The 18,320-nt window shown below is 41.4% G+C and overlaps 1 protein-coding gene across 1 annotated transcript in view; it reads right to left on the bottom strand.

The window, feature by feature from the left end:
* Positions 1–394: 394 nt before the first annotated feature.
* The window catches only part of PDE6D (phosphodiesterase 6D), a 59,856-nt gene continuing 41,930 nt past the window's right edge, over positions 395–18,320 (bottom strand). Inside the window, exons 4-7 of the mRNA XM_061147961.1 lie at positions 4,447–4,535; positions 3,750–3,875; positions 2,946–3,051; positions 395–971 (exon numbers count right to left, since the gene is read on the bottom strand). Coding sequence (XP_061003944.1) covers positions 890–971; positions 2,946–3,051; positions 3,750–3,875; positions 4,447–4,535 — 403 coding nt within the window. The 3' untranslated portion in view covers positions 395–889. The remainder of the gene's footprint in view (positions 972–2,945; positions 3,052–3,749; positions 3,876–4,446; positions 4,536–18,320) is intronic.

Genomic DNA, 18,320 nt, shown 5'->3' with positions numbered 1-18,320 from the left:
AGTCTCTCATTTAGGAAGGTAAGAGTCCTTACTTGACCAACTTAGAACTTCCAACCTCTCTGGAAACCTCTTGAACAAATGCACATTATAAAAGAAGGGGAAAAGTTAAAAACAATAGACAAACGGAGGGCACATGTATGTTGTAGAAGAGAGCCACTAAATACCACGTCTAAAAGACAAATGTCAAGGTCATGGGTCTTGCTCAAGTGTGTTGTACATTCTTGGAAAGCAGTGACTGAAGCACTCAGGAACCGCAAGATCTATCAGTCCTCTCTGGAGCAAAACAGAGCTGTGATCCTATAGTCTGATAAATGTCTTTCTTCCCATCATGGAGCCAGGTTCACATTCAAAAAAAAACAGAGATGAAAGCAGTGTCATGCCAAAGACGTAGGAATATTTTAATTCACGTTTTAATTAATTAATAATAATAATATCAGTCTATTTTACAAGTTAAATGTATGAGAATGTATGAAATAGAAACGGTAGGAAAAAACTAAACGCGGGTCAGGAACATGAAGTTTTCCAAAACCAGGGGCCAAAAGAAGATGTGTTGCCTGCAGGGCCCAAGAAGGAGGCAGGGAGGGTGACGGGAACAGCTCGTGGTGCGTGTCTGTCCCCGGGTCTACTCCAGGAAGGAGTCGAGGCATGCCCTCTGCCCTGGTTTGGGACTGGGAGTTTATACTCTGGTCAACGGAAGATGGTGGCTTAAGAGAAAAAAGCCATCTGGTTACCTACACAGAGCTGGTCCCCTGGTGGCCGCAGGTGGGTTTTGCCGTAGAAGGAATCAGGGGTGAAAGTGCCAAAAATCAAAGGTGTAGAGGAAAAAAGTAAACAGTTTCCTCCATCCCCCTAAAAAAATGAATTCTTGAAATGCACACACATTCTTCTCTCAAACGTAGAAAAGCTTCACTCTGGATGTGCTTACGAGAAGATCGTCATCAAAAAACTTTGTCTCTATGATAACATTTCCACTGTAAATCAGAAGAGAGGACAGAAGAGTGAGTGTGTTAGCAACAGATTTCATTTCCACAAAGTAGTTTCAATCTGGGTCAACTGGGCCTGTGGACATGCACTCACGTATATAACCTTGGCTTGGGGATATTAAGATCACATGGGGTTAGACATCTCACATGACCTTTAACTTACGTGATGAGGTTCATCTTCTTCAAGTTCAGAAATTAGAAGAGGGCACATGTCTTAACCCACAGTATACCCAAGGCCCTCTGAGGTGCTCTGCATGCAGAGGTGCCTATAAATACGACTTTCTGATTCACATGAAAACCTGAGACTGCAGGGGTGGTATCTTTTCCTATAAAACTCACTCTGGTGGAAGCTGTGGGTCGGCCTGTCCTGCATCTTTCTCCTCATTTTGGGTAACAGCACTCTGTTCTTCTCTTAGGGGAACCACCCTATCTCCAGTCCATGGTCAGTCAAGTGGCCCCTCCCTCACCTGGCAAAGGTGAGGCACAGAATATAATTTGAGCCAATCAGAATCTCTCCCCTGAGCAATATCATTCCCATGGCTGCTCCTTGAGGAATCCATCCATGATTCCTGCCACCTGTATCCTCTGGCTGCTCAGGTCTCAGCCCTACCCTTTCAACTCTGTTCTGTAAGCCAGAGTCAGTTTCTGTGGCTTATGGCTCAATAACCCCAAACGATACACCTGTATTGTACACAGGGTGCAATTTCATTCTTCTTGGTGGGTATGTCAGTGTTTCCAAATCAAACTCTTCTTGAACTGAGTTAAAAGCAAGAGTGGTGCTATTTTTGGGTTCTAAAAAGTAAGACAGAACTTAAATAACCTGAATATATTATCATAGACTTGCTGGTGTTAGCACCTGAAAGAAATCAGGCCTGGCCAAGAAGCAGGGCCTATAACCCTATAACCTATAACCTATAGGCCTATAGGCCTATAACCCTAACCCAAGTTAGGGTTAACAAAATCTAAAAAATGCCCTTCTACCTATGACACTGTACTTTCCCAGGGTAGTTAATATCTACCAGATACATTTTGCTGGTAATTAATTATAAAAAAATGGGTAAATAAAGAACTCAAGATCTGACTGACTGATTAAATATAAATTTATATTATTTTATAATTTATACTATTATATAAAGTTATAGTATTTTATAGTTTATACTATTATGTAAATAAAAATCTATCCAAGACATAAAATAAAAAAATCTCTATTTACAAATTCAAGGTGGTTTTCATAAAGGACCTGTTTAAAGAGGTGATCCAATATCACACAATTATCTATCTATGTACATGATTTGCTGCAAACCAGGCAGTACTGCTAAAACCTTTAAAAGACTAAAATCTTTTCCCAAGAGAAAATGGTAGGTGGGCAGTGACTGATTTGGGGGACAATGGACAAACTAATTATTCTTTGGGCAGGAAGCAAATTTATAAAAATGGTAAGTGAGTCTCTGAAAAACTACAATCAAACATTATCCTCTAAAACAGAATTAGGACTTTGCCACATTCTGCTCAAGGTCAAACGAAGTACAGAGTATCAGAAGTTTGATAGTCAGGAAAGGGAGCAAATTAGCATTGATTTAATTTATGTTATGTGCTAGTTTCCTTCCATACGATCTCATTTTATCTTCACTCTACCTCTGTGAGACAGGATTATTAATTCTCTGTTTAGAGAGAAGAGTAAGGCCCAGAGAAGTAAAGTACATAGCCGAAGATTACACAGCTAGTCAGGGTTAATCAGGAATTTAGTCTAAAGGTCTAGTCTGAAGTTTTTAATTCTTTCCATTCTATCATACTGTCTTTTTCACGTGACTGAAGTCAGTAAGCTGTGACCTCGGATACCCTGGACAGTTTTACCCCTCTCCTCAACCTAGGTTCCTGCCTGCTGAATGGAACCACGAGTCCCATGTGCCTAGACTTGCTGCTTCTAGACACCTCCACCGTCCCTGCGGCCCACTCACTCACGTTAGCACGCTGGCTGGCATCATCTGGGACTCGGGCGCAGCCTCTATCAGGGACTGCCAGGTGTTTGTTGAGTTAGGGATCACAAAGCCAAATTCGAAGAACCATTCTGAAGGAAGAAGGAAAAATGGGTGAGCTGGCGCCCTGGGCAGAGTCTTGGGATTCCGTGTCCCCATCCTTTTGAGCAAGCCTCTTCCTGCTGCAGGAACCACCAATGAAGCCATCAGAAACCTCCCAGACCAGAGACCATGAGAAAGGACATGGAAGCCCCCTTCAGGCTGTGCCCTGAACCACACCAGAGGCCTGCTCCCCATGCTCTGAGATCTAAAGAACTAGGACCAGCAGCATTTTCTTATAAGTAGGCTGGATGTAAACTGTACACAGAGGCACAGAACAGGCCTTTTCACTTGTCACTTCAGATCTAAGACACAGAGTGCACTCTTACACTTGGCGGTGAAGAAAACTCCCTGCAGGGAGCCCCTGCCGGTGGAATCTGTATGTGACAGTATGAAGAGCACTGTGCCAGGGCCTGACCAGCAGCTTCCTCGCGACCCTGTCAGTGACAAAGCCGGCACCAGCCCCAGGCCCTCCAGGGTCAGTAATCCTCTCACTGGGCTCAAAGCCCCTCACAGATGCCAGCTTTGCTTCTGCTTTTTGCCCAAGCTCCCGATCTGACAGGGTGTAGGAACCCTATCCAAGCTGAGTTGCAAAATGGATGTTATCAAAGCAGGGCTTTAGTTCCCTGAGTCTTGACTTCTGCCCGTGTCACCCTAAGCCCAGATACGAGGCATGTAGGCAGCAGAATACCTTCCAGGCATTGCCCTTTGAAGTAGACTTTTTGTTCCAGGCGGAATTTTTCCATTTGCTCTGCTGAAGAGAAGTTCAGTTCTCGAGACACTGCCTTGCATTTGAGGATTTTCTTGGGAACACGGGCTGGTAAAGAAAAAGAAATACTGAAACCATTTCTGGGAGCTTCTTAGAGATGATTTAGAGCATATCTTGTCTATGCTAACTCTCAGAGAATGCCTCGGTAACAGAATTATACTTTTTAATTAAAGGCAGAGGTCCCAAATTGGTCCAATGCATCTGACTGAAAGATCTTCAAGGAACACCAGATTTAGTGCACCTAAAGGCCTTGCCCAGCTCCTCTTATCAGGAAGGAGGCTGAATGGGAGCCTTCTTATTAGTCTGTCCTGTGGGTTTTAACCCCTTGATTTTTCTTTTATTTCAGGGAGATAAAAACACAAATTTTCTTTCAGAGAAAAAGTCAAGATCTTACTTTATATCTTTGGGTATGTTCTAATGCTAACATTTCAGCACAGAGTTGGTTTTGGGAAGTAGGAGAAAGAAACATAAGGAAGGCACTAGAAATCTCAGCATCACGTGGATGGACTTGCTGTGCCTGTAGAGGCCTGTCCACTGGTGGTGCTGCGTCAACCCAGCTCCCTGATGCCCCGGCCTTGCTCTGCGTCGTCAGCCCTGTGCAGAAAAGGGTGGAAAGTACCTTCGTGCTCCACGCCAGGGACTGACAGGTCTTCTGTTCCTTGCCAGAGTATCTTCCCTGTCTCCGCATCCCGAAGGTTCATCCAATTTCTGATCAAGTATATTAAGGAAAAAGAAGACCCTGAAGCTGCCTACTTCATCCTCCAGGTGTCTCAGATTTGCTCTTATGGACTCCTGTTTACTTCTCAGCAAACTGGCCTGACCGCTAAGTGCCAAGAAAGCAAATACAAATGTGGAATAGAGTGCAGAAGACATCTAAAGGAAGATGCAGAGACCCAGGGGAGATATTTTTATCTGCAACACGAGAGCTCACAGATGGTACACGTCTAGCAATTGCAAGAAAGAGGTAGAAAATGAACAGTGCAAAATTTAAAATTTTCCAACAGAAACTGGCCAGCTGAGATAAAAAGACCTAAAGAAACAGGTATGAGAGAAATCCCAGGACATGACTCATAGATATCGCCCTACACTGAAAATCACAGTCCACAAGCGTTACTCACAAATCCAGACCTCTCAAACAATGCTTTTTTTTTTTTTTTTGGCTGTGTCACTTAGCTTCTGGGATTTTAGTTCCCTGACTAGGGATTGAACTTGGGCCCAGCAGTGAAAGCGTTACAGTCCTAACCACTGCCAAGGAGTTCCCTCAAGTAGCTTTCTTCCCCCCTCACAATCAATATAAAGTCATTTATTTTTAAATTGGCAATAAAATTATCAAGTTTACATTTAAAAAAAATGGAACAAAAACCCCTTCACTTTGTATTCCAAATGGTAAGCCCCAGGCCTCAATCTCAGGAAAGCCAGGGTCTGAGATTGGAACTTGGCTGTCCTCCTTGCTGGAGCCAGGCCCGTGACAGACATCATAGCCACAGGCATAAGGGGGTTCCCTCAGCTCTGTCCAAGTTAAGTAGCTGCTGCAAAGGAAGCCAATGGGCTATGTCTGGGTTAGGCTGCTCCCCTAGCCTAGAAACCATGAAAGGCAAAAGTGAGGTATCAATGTGGGAGACTGGCAGCCAGAGACCAGCAGGGAGCCTAAGGGGGTCACATGGGCTCAGCATAGTCTTTACACTTATGCATTTTCTAGCTGTTGTTTCCTGCATGACAAGCGGGGAGGCGGGGACAAGGGATCTATCAAGTCCATTAACCTGGGAGCAGGAAGAGCTGCTGAGTAGACCTTAGCCTCCTCAAGCTGAGCCAAAGGTCACGTGACCCAAAGGTCACGGGGATGATATACTGCTGTGGGATGTTCTCAGGACAAGCCTAGCCTAGGCAGCAAGATGGGAGAGGCGTCAAGCTTGCCATACTGTCTGTCTGCTATGTAGAAAAACCCAATAGGGACTCACTTTAGTCCTCACCACAACCGTCTATGATTCTCTGAGGGCTGAGCAGAAAACAAGTTTCCCAATGACATGGGAAGATCACATTTCTATTACAATTCATTGCATGTAGGCAAATGTCTCTTACCTAATTTTTAGCCTGTGTGCATTCTAAGTCACTTCAGTCATGTTCGACTCTTTGCTACCCTATGGATCTTAGCCTGCCAGGCTCTTTTGTCCATGGAATTCTTCAGGCAAGAATACTGGAGTGGGTTCCCCTTGCCCTCCTCCCAACCCAGGGATCAAAAGTGCATCTCCCACATCTCCTGCATTGGCAGGCAGGTTCTTTACCACCATTTTGAGGTTATAATATCCTCATTTCCAGTTCCCTACTTCCTGAGAGATTCATGCATATATGTACATACATGTCACACATATGATTATAAAAATACATTTGGAACACAAAAAATGACTGAATGTTCACAGGTGGTTGCCTCAGTCTGAAACATCCCGAACCTGAACCTCATCCCTGGTCTAATTTTACATGCCTGGTTATTCTGGGCCTCAAGGCAATGGCTTCACAAACATCACTTTAACACTAAACAGCCCATTCCCAAGACGGAGACACAGAACAGTGACCCCACATCTCCAGCCTTTACAGATGACTCTCAGGTGGTGCCTCCTTGAGTCAACATGAAGGAGTACAACATAGACAAAGATGGAAGTTGGCCATCGAGCTGAACACATGAAGAGCTTAACTGAAGGCTGCATTTCAAAGAAGTCAGCTTCCAAGACCAAGATGACCTCTGCCATTCCCTCCTATTGTCAGGTCAGGGACAATAAGCTGTGAGAACTGGGACCCTGCCCCGGGACTGCCCCAGTCCCCTGGGATGAAAGACAAAGTTTAGAAAGAAAAAAAGACGAAAGGATAGAAAATGAGCGTAAAGATACAAAAACTGGACGCCAGTACAGAAGGTCCAACAACTAGCTAATATAACTTTAAGAACAGAAAAAAACAAGGAGAAGAAGTCATCAAAAAAAATGAATTCAAGAAAATGTCCCAGATTGAAAAGGTCCAGCAAGGGCTTAAATCGCATCACTGTGAACTTGCAGAACATCGAGGTTAAAGACAAGCTTCCAGAAGGAAAATGAGTTGTTACCCAAAAGGTCAAAATCAGAATGCATAAGACTTTTCAACGGGGACTCTGGAGGACAGAAAAAAAATGGAGCAGTGCCTTTAAAATTCTTAAATAAATGATTCCTGAAACTAATAAACCTTTACTTTCTCAAGAAACTAATGGTAACATGCTCCTTCAAAGTGACAGGGAAGACCAAGGAAGAGGATGACATGGAATCCAGGAAGCTAGGGATCTAAAAACAAGTACAGCAAAGGGGTCCTCAGAGTGATGGTGAAGGAAACCCCAAGACAAGAGCTCCTTAGCAGGCCTGGAGGGCGACTGGTCCAGGGTCCAGACAAGAGCAAGCCATAAGACTCATGGAGACATTTTAGAAGATGAAATTAAAAACAGCAAAAACAAAAAGATGAAATTCATAGAACATCTGATGTGTTTATATGGAAAGAGGATTTATTCAATTAGGGGAAGGTTGGGGGTCAAATTAGTGAGAAGTATAGAAAATTTAAGCAAAGTAAAAAAAAAACACAATTATTAGCATCAGGGAAAAATTAAATGTGGTACTGGAGAAAGGAGTAGTCACAGCATACTACACAGCTTCATCGCAGTGCTCACAAAGTGATGATAAAAACACAGATCATAGATTCAACACATTTATCCTGGGAGGATGGGGAAAGGAGAAGAGAATGCATGTGTGATTAAGAGTAAAGTATTGAGACAGAACAAAACTCATTTTCACTGTGGAAAGTCGATAAATAATGCTTAAAAGGGAAACACTAAGATATAACCACAGTGCACTATTTGGAAATATCAAGATAAACACCAAATAAATCAGTTAGAAAGAAGTGAAAATAGTTTTCTCTGGGGAGTAGAAAATCACAATGAAAAAGAGCAATGAAATGCTCTTCGTCTTTAGAAACCAGGTAGAACTATGACTCTACGTGAAGTATACATACAACTCTGATAAAAATAAAGACTAAATTTAAAGATAGTCCCAAGTTTTCTTTTTTTTTTGGGGTTTTTGTTTTTAAAAACAATGAACAAAGCATTAAAGGAAAAGAAAATTAATATTCTCCATGCATGGCTGAGCCTGAGAAAGATGGTTAATATTTGTTAAGAGACTGAACTTCAGATAAATACAGTTGATAGTTTATATGTCTTTTTTTTTTAACTCCCGGCTGTCTAGCAACCAAACCTTCTTCCCAACCAGCAACCTGCAGCCTCCTTTCCCCTGTGGGAGGCAGTGAGTGCTCTGCACTATAGCAACTAGAAGATTCAGCTTCTTCTCTCCTGGTCACGGTGCAGCTGGGGGCAAGCACATGACCTCAGCTGGGGACACCTGGGGCCCTGAAGCTGTTGTTACACAAGGATTTGAGGAAAAGCCAGCAGTTCCTCAGGGTGGGGCAGCAGGTTGTGCCAACCTGACACTTCCTGCAGTGTGTCCCTTGTCCCTCTGACTGCCAGTCAGTTCTGAAGCAGCAGAGAGCCTCTGAGAGTCTTTTCCACGGGTTGGGTAGCTTGCAGTGCAGAACTCTGAACAACATAGTTGATGAGCATCATTATATATGGAATGGTTCTACATTTAACCCTCTGGAGAGACTCTAAGTTTTGCTGCTCTGTAAAAAAGGTCACAAAAGAGAATCAAGGGTTATCCAGTAGTGTGCCCTGAGTGTGACTGGTACCTAAACCTCCTGTGCCCTAGACCTGCTTGGGCACTGTCTTCGGACGTGACCCCACCATTGCTTTGAAGTTGTGTTGGTTGTGCTACTCTCCTCTCAGTGTGCGAAATCCTAACAAATTCTGTTGCAAGCTCATTATATCACTTAATACGGTTGCTCTGTTGCAACTATGTGGTTTTCTCACCTCTTTCATATTTCTACATTCCACTTTTTTTTTTTTTTACATTCCACTTTTTTATTTTAGCAACTGAATCTAAAAGCAAGTTAAAAGTATCCACCCTTGCTTAGCCCATATCTTAAAAAGTGGGAACGGTGACAGATTTTCTTTTCTTGGGCTCCAGAATCACAGTGGAAGGTGACTGCAGCCACAGAATTAAAAGATGTTTGCTCCTTGGAAGGAAAGCTATGACAAACCTAGAGAGCATATTAAAAAAGCAGAGACATCACTTTGCAACAAAGGTCCATAGAGTCAAAGCTATGGTTTTTCCAGTATTTATGTACACATGTAAGAGTTGGACCATAAAGAAGGCTGAGCATCGAAGAAATGATGCTTTCAAATTGTGGTGCTGGAGAAGACCCTTGAGAGTCCCTTGGACAGCAAGGAGATCAAACCAGTCAATCCTAAAGGAAATCAACCTTGAATGTTCACTGGAAGGACTGATGCTGAAATAAAGAGCTGACTCATTGGAAAAGACCCTGATGCTGGTAAAGAATGAGGGTAGGAGGAGAAGGGGGTGACAGAGGACGAGATCGTTGGATGGCATCACTGACTTAATAGACATGAGTTTGAGCAAACTCCGGGAGATAGTGAAGGACCGGGAAGCCTGGCGTCCATGGGGGTCACAAAGAGTCAGACACAAATTTGTGACTGAACAACAACATACATATATACTTACCCATTCTAGAGTCTCCGTGTATTAAGATAAAACTTCCCCAACTGGAGAAATAAAACAGGCACTACTGCTCTAGCAAGTCCATGCTGAACTCAGATCTAAACAGAACTGCCTTAGACATTTAAGCCCAAGGTTCTCAGAAGACAACAGTACTCATTCAACCTGTAGTGTACATGCTTTTCATTCTTTTCCTGCAGACAGTCTCTTATGTACTAATATAGCCACAATGGACACCAGCCTTTCTTAAATAAGAGAACTAAAATTACTTCTAAATTTCCAGGCTCACAATGCAAGTAGGACATTCTAGCAAAACTACTATAAGAAAATCCTTGGGGAAGGGGTTCTCCTCACAAAGCAACAGATGGATCAGGCCTAGTAGCTTCTAGAAAAAGCATTATTGTCCCTGACCCAGGTCAGCAAACAAAAGCCTGGGACCAGGACTTACTCTTCAATCTGTCAGGGGATAAAAAGAAAATAGACTTAAATTATTCTGTCTGATAGTGGATAGTGAATTTGTTTCCTCCATTTTATAAGGGAGAGAGGCTGCTAAAAACATATAGCTTAATTCCTTAATATAAGCATCTCTTATCTTTATAAATAATCAGATTAAGGATTTAATTATCTTTGGGGAAAATATAGTTAAAAAAAAAAGTATCTTTGGCCACTTCAACAATTAGGCATTTCCTGTATGTACCCTAATCTGGAATATTATTTACTAGTGTCTATATCATATGTTCATTTCATAATCCTAAACCTGTGACATTTGAGCCTCATTAAATAACACAAAAAGCTTCCCAGGTAGCAGAGAGGTAAAGAATCCACCTGCCAATGCAGGAGACATGGGTTTGATCCTAGGGTCAAGAAGATCCCCTGGAGGAGGAAATGGCAACCCACTCCAGTATTCTTCCCTGGAGAATCCCATGGACAGAGGAGCCTGGTGGGCCACAGTCCAAGTGGTCACACAAGTCTAAGTCGGACAAGACTAAGCAACTGAGCACATACATACACACACATCCACACACACAACACAAAATCAGGGAAATATAAACAGAGCTCCATTCAAAGATACTGGGGTGAAGGTAACTTAGAGATCCTTCAAGTTTCGTGATTTTAAGGGTGAAAAGAAAGGCTCTTAGCTCATGACAGAGATGCAGTCATTTTTTGTTGTTGTTGTCATTACTCGGACACCAAGTCATGTCCGACTCTTTGTGACCCCATGGACTGTAGCCCACCAGGCTGCTCTGTCCATGGGATTCCCCAGGCAAGAATACTAGAGTGGATTGCCATTTACTCCTCCAGGGGATTGTCCCGACCCAGGGATTGAACCCACATCTCCTGTGCAGTCATTTGGGAACAGCTTTCTAAATCATAAAAATACAAATCCAGGATACCCTATCAGTAAAAAGAAATAAAAATGATGGAGGAAAGTGTCTTATAATAATAACAATGAGAAAAGCTAGTCTACAAAGGAAGCATATTTGCTTAAAAATGCTGGAAATAAAAGACAAGCTCTTATGACTGATCATCATGTGGCTGAAAACATTTTTTAACAGCTTTTTGCCAACCAGATTTTTATTTTATTTTATTTTTCCAACAGATTTTTAAAAGAAATAAGAACCTGATTTTAAGGCTCAAAGTTCAAGTCACTTCCTATCTTAAGAGAAGAGGATTAGGTGGACAAGCTTTAAGGAGGGGGAACTAGAGGACTATTTATAAATACCACCTTCTGGGTCAGCTGGGTCTTTTCTCATTTAAAAGCTCCCTGGTGATTTATATATGAGATGAGCACAGAGGAACGCTCCTTTACTACGGGAAGCCTCTGCTGGGGAAGAAGGGTTGTCCCCAAAACCCCCATATTTGGAACCAGGCACCCAAAAGGAGATGCACTCTTACATGTAAAAATAAATGCATCTTAAAAAGAAGCTTTAGAACAAAAGCAATAGTTTGTAAAGTATCAAGCTTTATGAAAGTTAACAGAGGAAATAAACTAAGATAAACATTATGGAAGAATGAGACATTTGGTTTAACATGGACAGTTGCATAAGTCCTCTAATGTTTTAAAGAATAGATGTGATCTGGTATGAATTAGATGCAGTCCAGCATAGGAGCTGAGGACAGTCCTGAGGTACGGAAGGCAGTGGAGGTGCAGAGGTGGTAGTGGACTGGGGAGGGAGCATGTGGGGGTTGGAAGAAACCAGTTAGATGAGTGGTGGTGGTGGTGGTTTAGTCCCTAAGTTGTGTCCAACTCCTGCGACCCCGTGGACTGTAGCCTGCCAGGCTCCTCTGTCCATGGGATTCTCCAGGCAAGAATACTGGAGATGAATGGGGTACTAGGTAAATTTCTCCTGGAGATGTCAGTTTGGGAACCGGGATAAAAAGACTTAAAACACTTCATAACAATCATCTATAGAAGCATTTTGGAAGAGTACATTGAGTCTTGTGGGTCTTAATTAGTTTTAAATGGAAATAGTAAACATTAATTTTTGATTAATTACTGAATAAGATGAACATTCATTATTATACTGTATATATAATATACATTATATTAACAACATTAAAATACTGAACAGAACAGATTCACTGGACATGGCAGTATCTCACTGGCCACTTAAGGGAGGGAAAAATGAGGGACATTAGGGGAAGGCAAGGGAGTAGAGAGGGAATGAGGAAGGCAAAGAGGGGAAAGAGGAAAGAAACACAGAGCACATAAGAACAGGAAAAGGGACTTGAGGGAGAGAGTTAAAGAAAAAAAGTCACTGAGAAAAAGAGACAGAAATGCCCATATAAACTCAGAACCAAGAGACAGGGTGAGGACAGAAGGGAACAGAAAGGAAGAGGTTCAGCAAGTTGAGAGATCAGACTCCAGTTTTTTCTACTTTAATATTGCACTATAGAGCATTTTGGTTAATGGCTTTCACAGAATGGTTTGAAATTGATGGATGGAGAAGGAAACAGCAATCCAACCATTAAGCCCCTCTGACAGTGTTAATTGGCTGATTCATAGTTCTCTGGAATTTATTATCCAAACCGTGGTTACCAGTGGGGAGAGGGTATGTTGAGGGGCAATGTAGGAGTACGTGAAGAGGAAGTACAAACTATTAGCTATAAAATAAGCTACAAGGATATATTGAACAACATGGGGAATACAGCCATATTTTATAGTAACTATAAATGGAGTATAGGTAGCTTCCCTGGTGGCTCAGATGGTAAATAATCTGCCTGCAATGCAGAAGACCTGGTCAGGAAGGTCCCCTGGAGTAGGGAATGGCTACCACTTCAGTATTCTTGCCTGGAGAATCCCACGGACAGAGGAGCCTGATGGGCTACAGTCCATGGGGTTGGTTGCAAAGAGTTGGACATGAGTCAACAACGAACACTTTCATAAATGGAGTATAACCTTTAAAAATTGTGAATCACTGTATATTGTACATCTGTAACTTATCTAATATTGTCCAGCAACTATATTTAAAAAAACAACAACAAACAACTGTGGTATTTTTGAGAATGAAAGAGGTGCTTACTGGGAGGTACACTTAAATGAGTTGGTTCACAAGTGCTTAAAAAGTGCCTGGGCATTTAGTTAGCCATGTGTTAAGTTATTATCATTATTATTGCTTATCATTTCCAACCTGGCCTCCGTGCTTCCAGTCTCCTTTTTTAAAATTTATTTATTTTTGCCACACAGAGTTCACTGCTTTGTGTGGGCTTTCTTTACTTGTGGTGAATGGGGACTACTCTTCATTGTGGTGCTCGGGCTTTTCATTGCTGTGGTTTCTTTTGTTGCAGAGCACAGGCTCTAGGTGCAAGGGCTTCAGCAGCTGTGGCACATTGGCTTAGTTGCCCCAGAACATGTGGAAACTTCCCAGACCAGGGATCGAACCTGTGTCCCCTGAACTGGCAGGCAGATTCTTAACCACCGGCCCAGCAGGGAAGTTCTGTTTCCATTCCTGCCTCTTCCTCCAGCCCATCCTCACAGATGGAAGAGGTTTTTTAGAACTGTAAATCAGATGTCAATCCCCATTTTTTCCTTTGCACTTAAAATTAAAGAAGTCCTTTGTCTGGTTTCCAGGGTCCCCCAGTTGCTACGTTCTGCTCATAGTGGGCTCCTTCTACGTCTCTGACAGAGTCTCTTTCTGCCTGCTTCTGTCCTGACTCTTCACACCCTCAGGTCCTGGCTTCAGTGCCACCTCCTCAAAGACACCTGGGACCACTCAGTTTCCAGCAGTTTCTAAAACCAGGTGTGCCTGACTCCTGGGTCAGGGTTTCTTTGCCCTAAGGCTAACACCTGGCCACAGCTGGCTTCCCAGAAGCAGAGGATTTGTGGTACCTCCATCTCCCCTGAAAAAAAGGCTAAATACCACTCCACCTTCGTGTGTTGCTCTCTTGGTCAAAAACCTTCAATGGATCCCCCCAGACTGATGCAGGGCTCCCCATATATCTGACTTCAAACTATCATTCATTTAATAAATGTTTACTGACAACCTACTGTGTGCTGAAGACTGACATCAAAGTCACATGTGAAAAAATCCAGGCAATGTTGTCTCATAAAAGGTGACAGGTGACCCACTCCAGTATTCTTGCCTTGAAAAGTCCATGGACAGAGGAGCCTGGTGGGTTGCAGTCCATGGGGTTACATGACTGACCATGTGTACATCAGGGTGGAGGAAGATGAGTTGGTAGCAATAAACTGGTAGAACTAAAAAGAAAAAGAAAAAAGTGACAGGTAGAGGGAAATAATAGATCTAAATTCATATTATTTTATTAAAATAATGATCTTAAATACGTATGTAAAAATATTTTATCCACATTCCTTTTTAAAACAGTTTTTCATTGGAAAGATAAGAAATTGCCTTATACTCAGGGTCACCATATATTTAGGCATTATTCTGATAATTTTGTGGGTTTTCTTTACTTAAAACCAAAAAATTTATTTATTCACTTCCTTCAAGATAATTCATACTCAAGCTGGATAATCTGCAATGATACTGAGATAATTCTCTAATGATATTAACTGCAACCCTGATATCAATCTAAGGATGGAAGATACATAAGATTTCTATTCACAGCAATAAACCAAGAAGGGAATTGGTTTATCAAGCGTTATTCTATTCTAGCCCTTTTTTTTAAAAAAATAAACTTTTAATTTTAGAATAGTTTTAGATTTACAGAAAAGCTGTAAGATAGTAGAGTTCTCATATACCCAACACCAGTTTCCCTTTTTATAAACATCTTATGTTTGCCGCAACTTATGAACCAACACTGATACCTTATCATTAATTAAAGTCCTGGGTTCGATCCCTGGGTTGGGAAGATTCCCTGGAGAAGGGAAAGGCTACCCACTCCAGTATTCTGGCCTGAAGAATTCCACAGACTGTATAGTCCATGGGGTCGCAGAGTCAGACACGACTGAGTGACTTTCACTTTACTTCATAGTTTGTTCAAATTTCCTTAGTTTTACTGTAATGTCCTTTTCCTGTCCCAGGATCCCATTCAGGAATCCACGTTACATTTAGTTGTCATGTCTCCTGAAGTTCTTTTTTTTTAAACAATTATTTTTATTTATTTATTTTGGTTGTGCCACTATGTAGCATGCAGGATCTTAGTTCCCCATCCAGGGACTGAACTGGTGTCCCCTGCATTGGGAACACTAAGTCTTAACCACTGGACCACCAGGGACGTCCCCTGAAGCTCTTCTTGGCTGTGAGAATTTCTCAGACCTTCTTTGTTTTTGGTGACCTTGACAGTGTTGAGGAGCACTGGTCAGATATTTCCTGGATGTCCAAAAACTAGGGTTTGGCTGATGTTTTTTCTTTTGATTAGATTGGAGTTATGGGTTTTGAGGAGGAAGACCACTGAGGTAAAGGGCCATTTCCATCATATCATGTCAAGGGTACATAATATCAACATGACTTATCACTGTTGATGTTGACCTCAATCGTCTGGCTGAGGCAGTACTTGTCAGCCTTCTCCATTGTACACAGTCATTTCCCCTTCTTTCCCTATTGTACTCTTAGAAGGAAGTCACTGTATGCAGCATGAATTAAGGAGTAGGGAGTTATACTCCACGTCCCAGTGGGAAGAATAACTAGATGAATTATCTGGAACTCTGCAATGGAGATTTGTCTTTTTTTCCCATTTATTTTTAAATCAAATTATTTATTTATATGAGTTCAGTTGGTTTTATTATCAAATAACTGTGCTCTGATACCTAAATTATCTATCTACATGAAAATATTTCAACACTAAGCAATTTGTTTAAAAATATTTAAGATGGGACTTCCTTGGTGGTCCAGTGGCTGAGCCTCACCTGTCTCAATGAAGAGGGCCTGTGTTCCATCCCTGGTCAAGGAACTAGATCCCACATGCTGCAACTAAGAGTTTGCATGCCTCAACTAAGACTTGGTTCAGCCAAATGAATAATAAAAGTAAATAAATATTAAAAAAAAATTTTAAGATGTTCACCTGTAAATCTCAGGGATTCATTTGGATTGTAGAGGGGAAGATAGACACCACAGGGTATATTAGTAGACAGTAACAAGGAAAAGCTGAGACAGAGGAAAACCAAATTGGTTTGGAGCAGAACACCTGGATGAGAGTCCAATTTCTATCATATAATAGTTGTGTGATCTTAGATTAAGTCATTCATCCTGCCCAAGTTTTAGTTTGTCAACTACTGATAATACTTTAAGCCTTAAGATTACTGCAGGATTATATGAAATACCTACAAAAATGGTTTATAAACTGATAAACTTGATACAGGGCTTTCCAGGAGGCACCATGATAAAGAATCTGCATGCCAGTGCAGGAGACACGAGAGATGTGGGTTCAATCTCTGGGTCGGGAAGAACCCCTGGAGTAGGAAATGATAACCTGCTCCAGTATTCTTATCTGGAAAATTGCATGGACAAAGGAGCCTGGTGGGCCACAGTCCATGGGCACTGCAGAGTCGGACAAGACTGAGCACACACACAAACTTAATACAAAAGTATGACATTAATATATCATAATTATTCAGGATTGGAAAAAGAAAAAAAAAAGGAAGCAGCTTCTTCTGAGCCATTTCACATTCTCTAATAAAAACACATTATCTTAAATGCTGTATAATCTTCAACAAGGGAAAAATTGTAAGTTTAGCTATATGAATTAATGTTTGACTTTGGTTTATTCACTCAAAACCTTATAATTCCTAGAAAATCTCTTGCTGTCCTTTTTGTTGCTCATATATTAATCAGTATTTCTTTTCCCACCTTCATCTGTTTAAACGTACGTATGTGTACTTAGTTGCTCAGTTGAGTCTCTTTGCAACCCCAAGGACTGTAGCCCACCAGGCTCCTCTGTCCATGGAATTTTCCAGGCAAGAATACTGGAGCGGGTTGCCATTTCCTACTCCAGGGATCTTCCTAACCCAGGGATTGACCCCACGTCTCTTGGGTCTCCTTCACTGGCAGGCGGATTCTTTACCACTGTGTTACCTGGGAAGCCCGTTTAAGAGTACAGGTGAGACTTAAACCTACTTTATATTTGTAAATACACATATCCTAGATATTAGATAGATAGCAGAAATTGTATTTAGGGGTTTGAGTACCTTAACCTGAAAAAAAAAAAAAAAATAAAGGCAGGGATGGCTCTCTTAGTTTTTCCATTTGAAATGAAACCTAACTTTTATTAATAACTCCTTCTGGTTTTCTGTTTGACTCACATTTTGTACTGATAGGGCTTCCCTAGTGGCTCAGACAGTAAAAAAAATCTGCCTGCAATGCAGGAGACCTGGGTTTGATTCCTAGGTCAGGAAGATCCCCTGGAGAAGGGAATGGCAACCCACTCCAGTGTTCTTGCCTGGAAAATTTCATGGACAGAGTCTGGCAGGCTACAGTCTATGGGATCTCAAAGAGTTGAACACAACTGGTCAACTAACACTTTCATTTTTACTTTCACTTTACAGTGATATGTATTAACTAAAATTAAAAATTAGGTGATGTTTTTTGAGAAAAGTCATTAGAAAATGATTTTGTCTTCTACTGTACTTGTTAAAGCTAGTTCTGATTTTTTCTCCTGTATATTATTGATACAATAGTCTGCCAACTAATTTTTCTCCTTCAATCTGTAGTCCATTGTTTTCTTTTTTCTTTTTTTTCAAGGAGAAAAATAAAGTTTTATTTGTACAACTTGATAAATAATTCTCACCCCATACAATTCACACAAAGTGCACAATTCAGTGGTTTTTAGTATAGTCACAGAGTAGTACCTCCATTACCACAAAATCAATTCTATAACATTTTCATCATCTCCCTCCCCAAAATCCCAAATTCATTAGCAGTCACTCCCACTTCTCCCCAACATCCCCCAGCCCTAGGCAACCACTAATCTACTTTCTCCATATAGAGATTTGACAATTCTGGACATTCCATACAAATGAAATCACACAATATGTGGCTTTTCCTGCCTGGCTTCTTTCACTTGAAGTTTATCCACGTCATGGCATGTATCAGTACCCAGTTTCTCTTTAATTGCTGAATAATATTCCATTGTCTGGATATGCCACATTTTGTTTATTATTTATGGGTATTTGACTTGTTTTGATTTCTAGCTGTTACAAATAATGCCACTATAAACATCTGTTTACAAGTTGTGTGGATGCTTTTTCATTTTTTCTATACCTAAGAGTGGAATTACTGGATAATATGATGAAAGTGAAGTCGCTCAGTCGTGTCTGATTCTTTGCGACCCCATGGACTGTAGCATACCAGGCTCCTCCGTCCATGGGATTTTCTAGGCAAAGGTACTGGAGTGGGTTGCCATTTCCTTCTCCACATTGTTTTCTTAGAGTGTGGTTTGATGATCTTGTTAAAAATGCTGT

The sequence above is a fragment of the Dama dama genome, chromosome 8 (genome assembly GCF_033118175.1).
Source record: "Dama dama isolate Ldn47 chromosome 8, ASM3311817v1, whole genome shotgun sequence".
Taxonomy (NCBI): domain Eukaryota; kingdom Metazoa; phylum Chordata; class Mammalia; order Artiodactyla; family Cervidae; genus Dama; species Dama dama.
The sequence above is the reverse complement of the archived record's forward strand: the minus strand, read 5'-3'. Positions and strand labels throughout refer to the sequence as shown.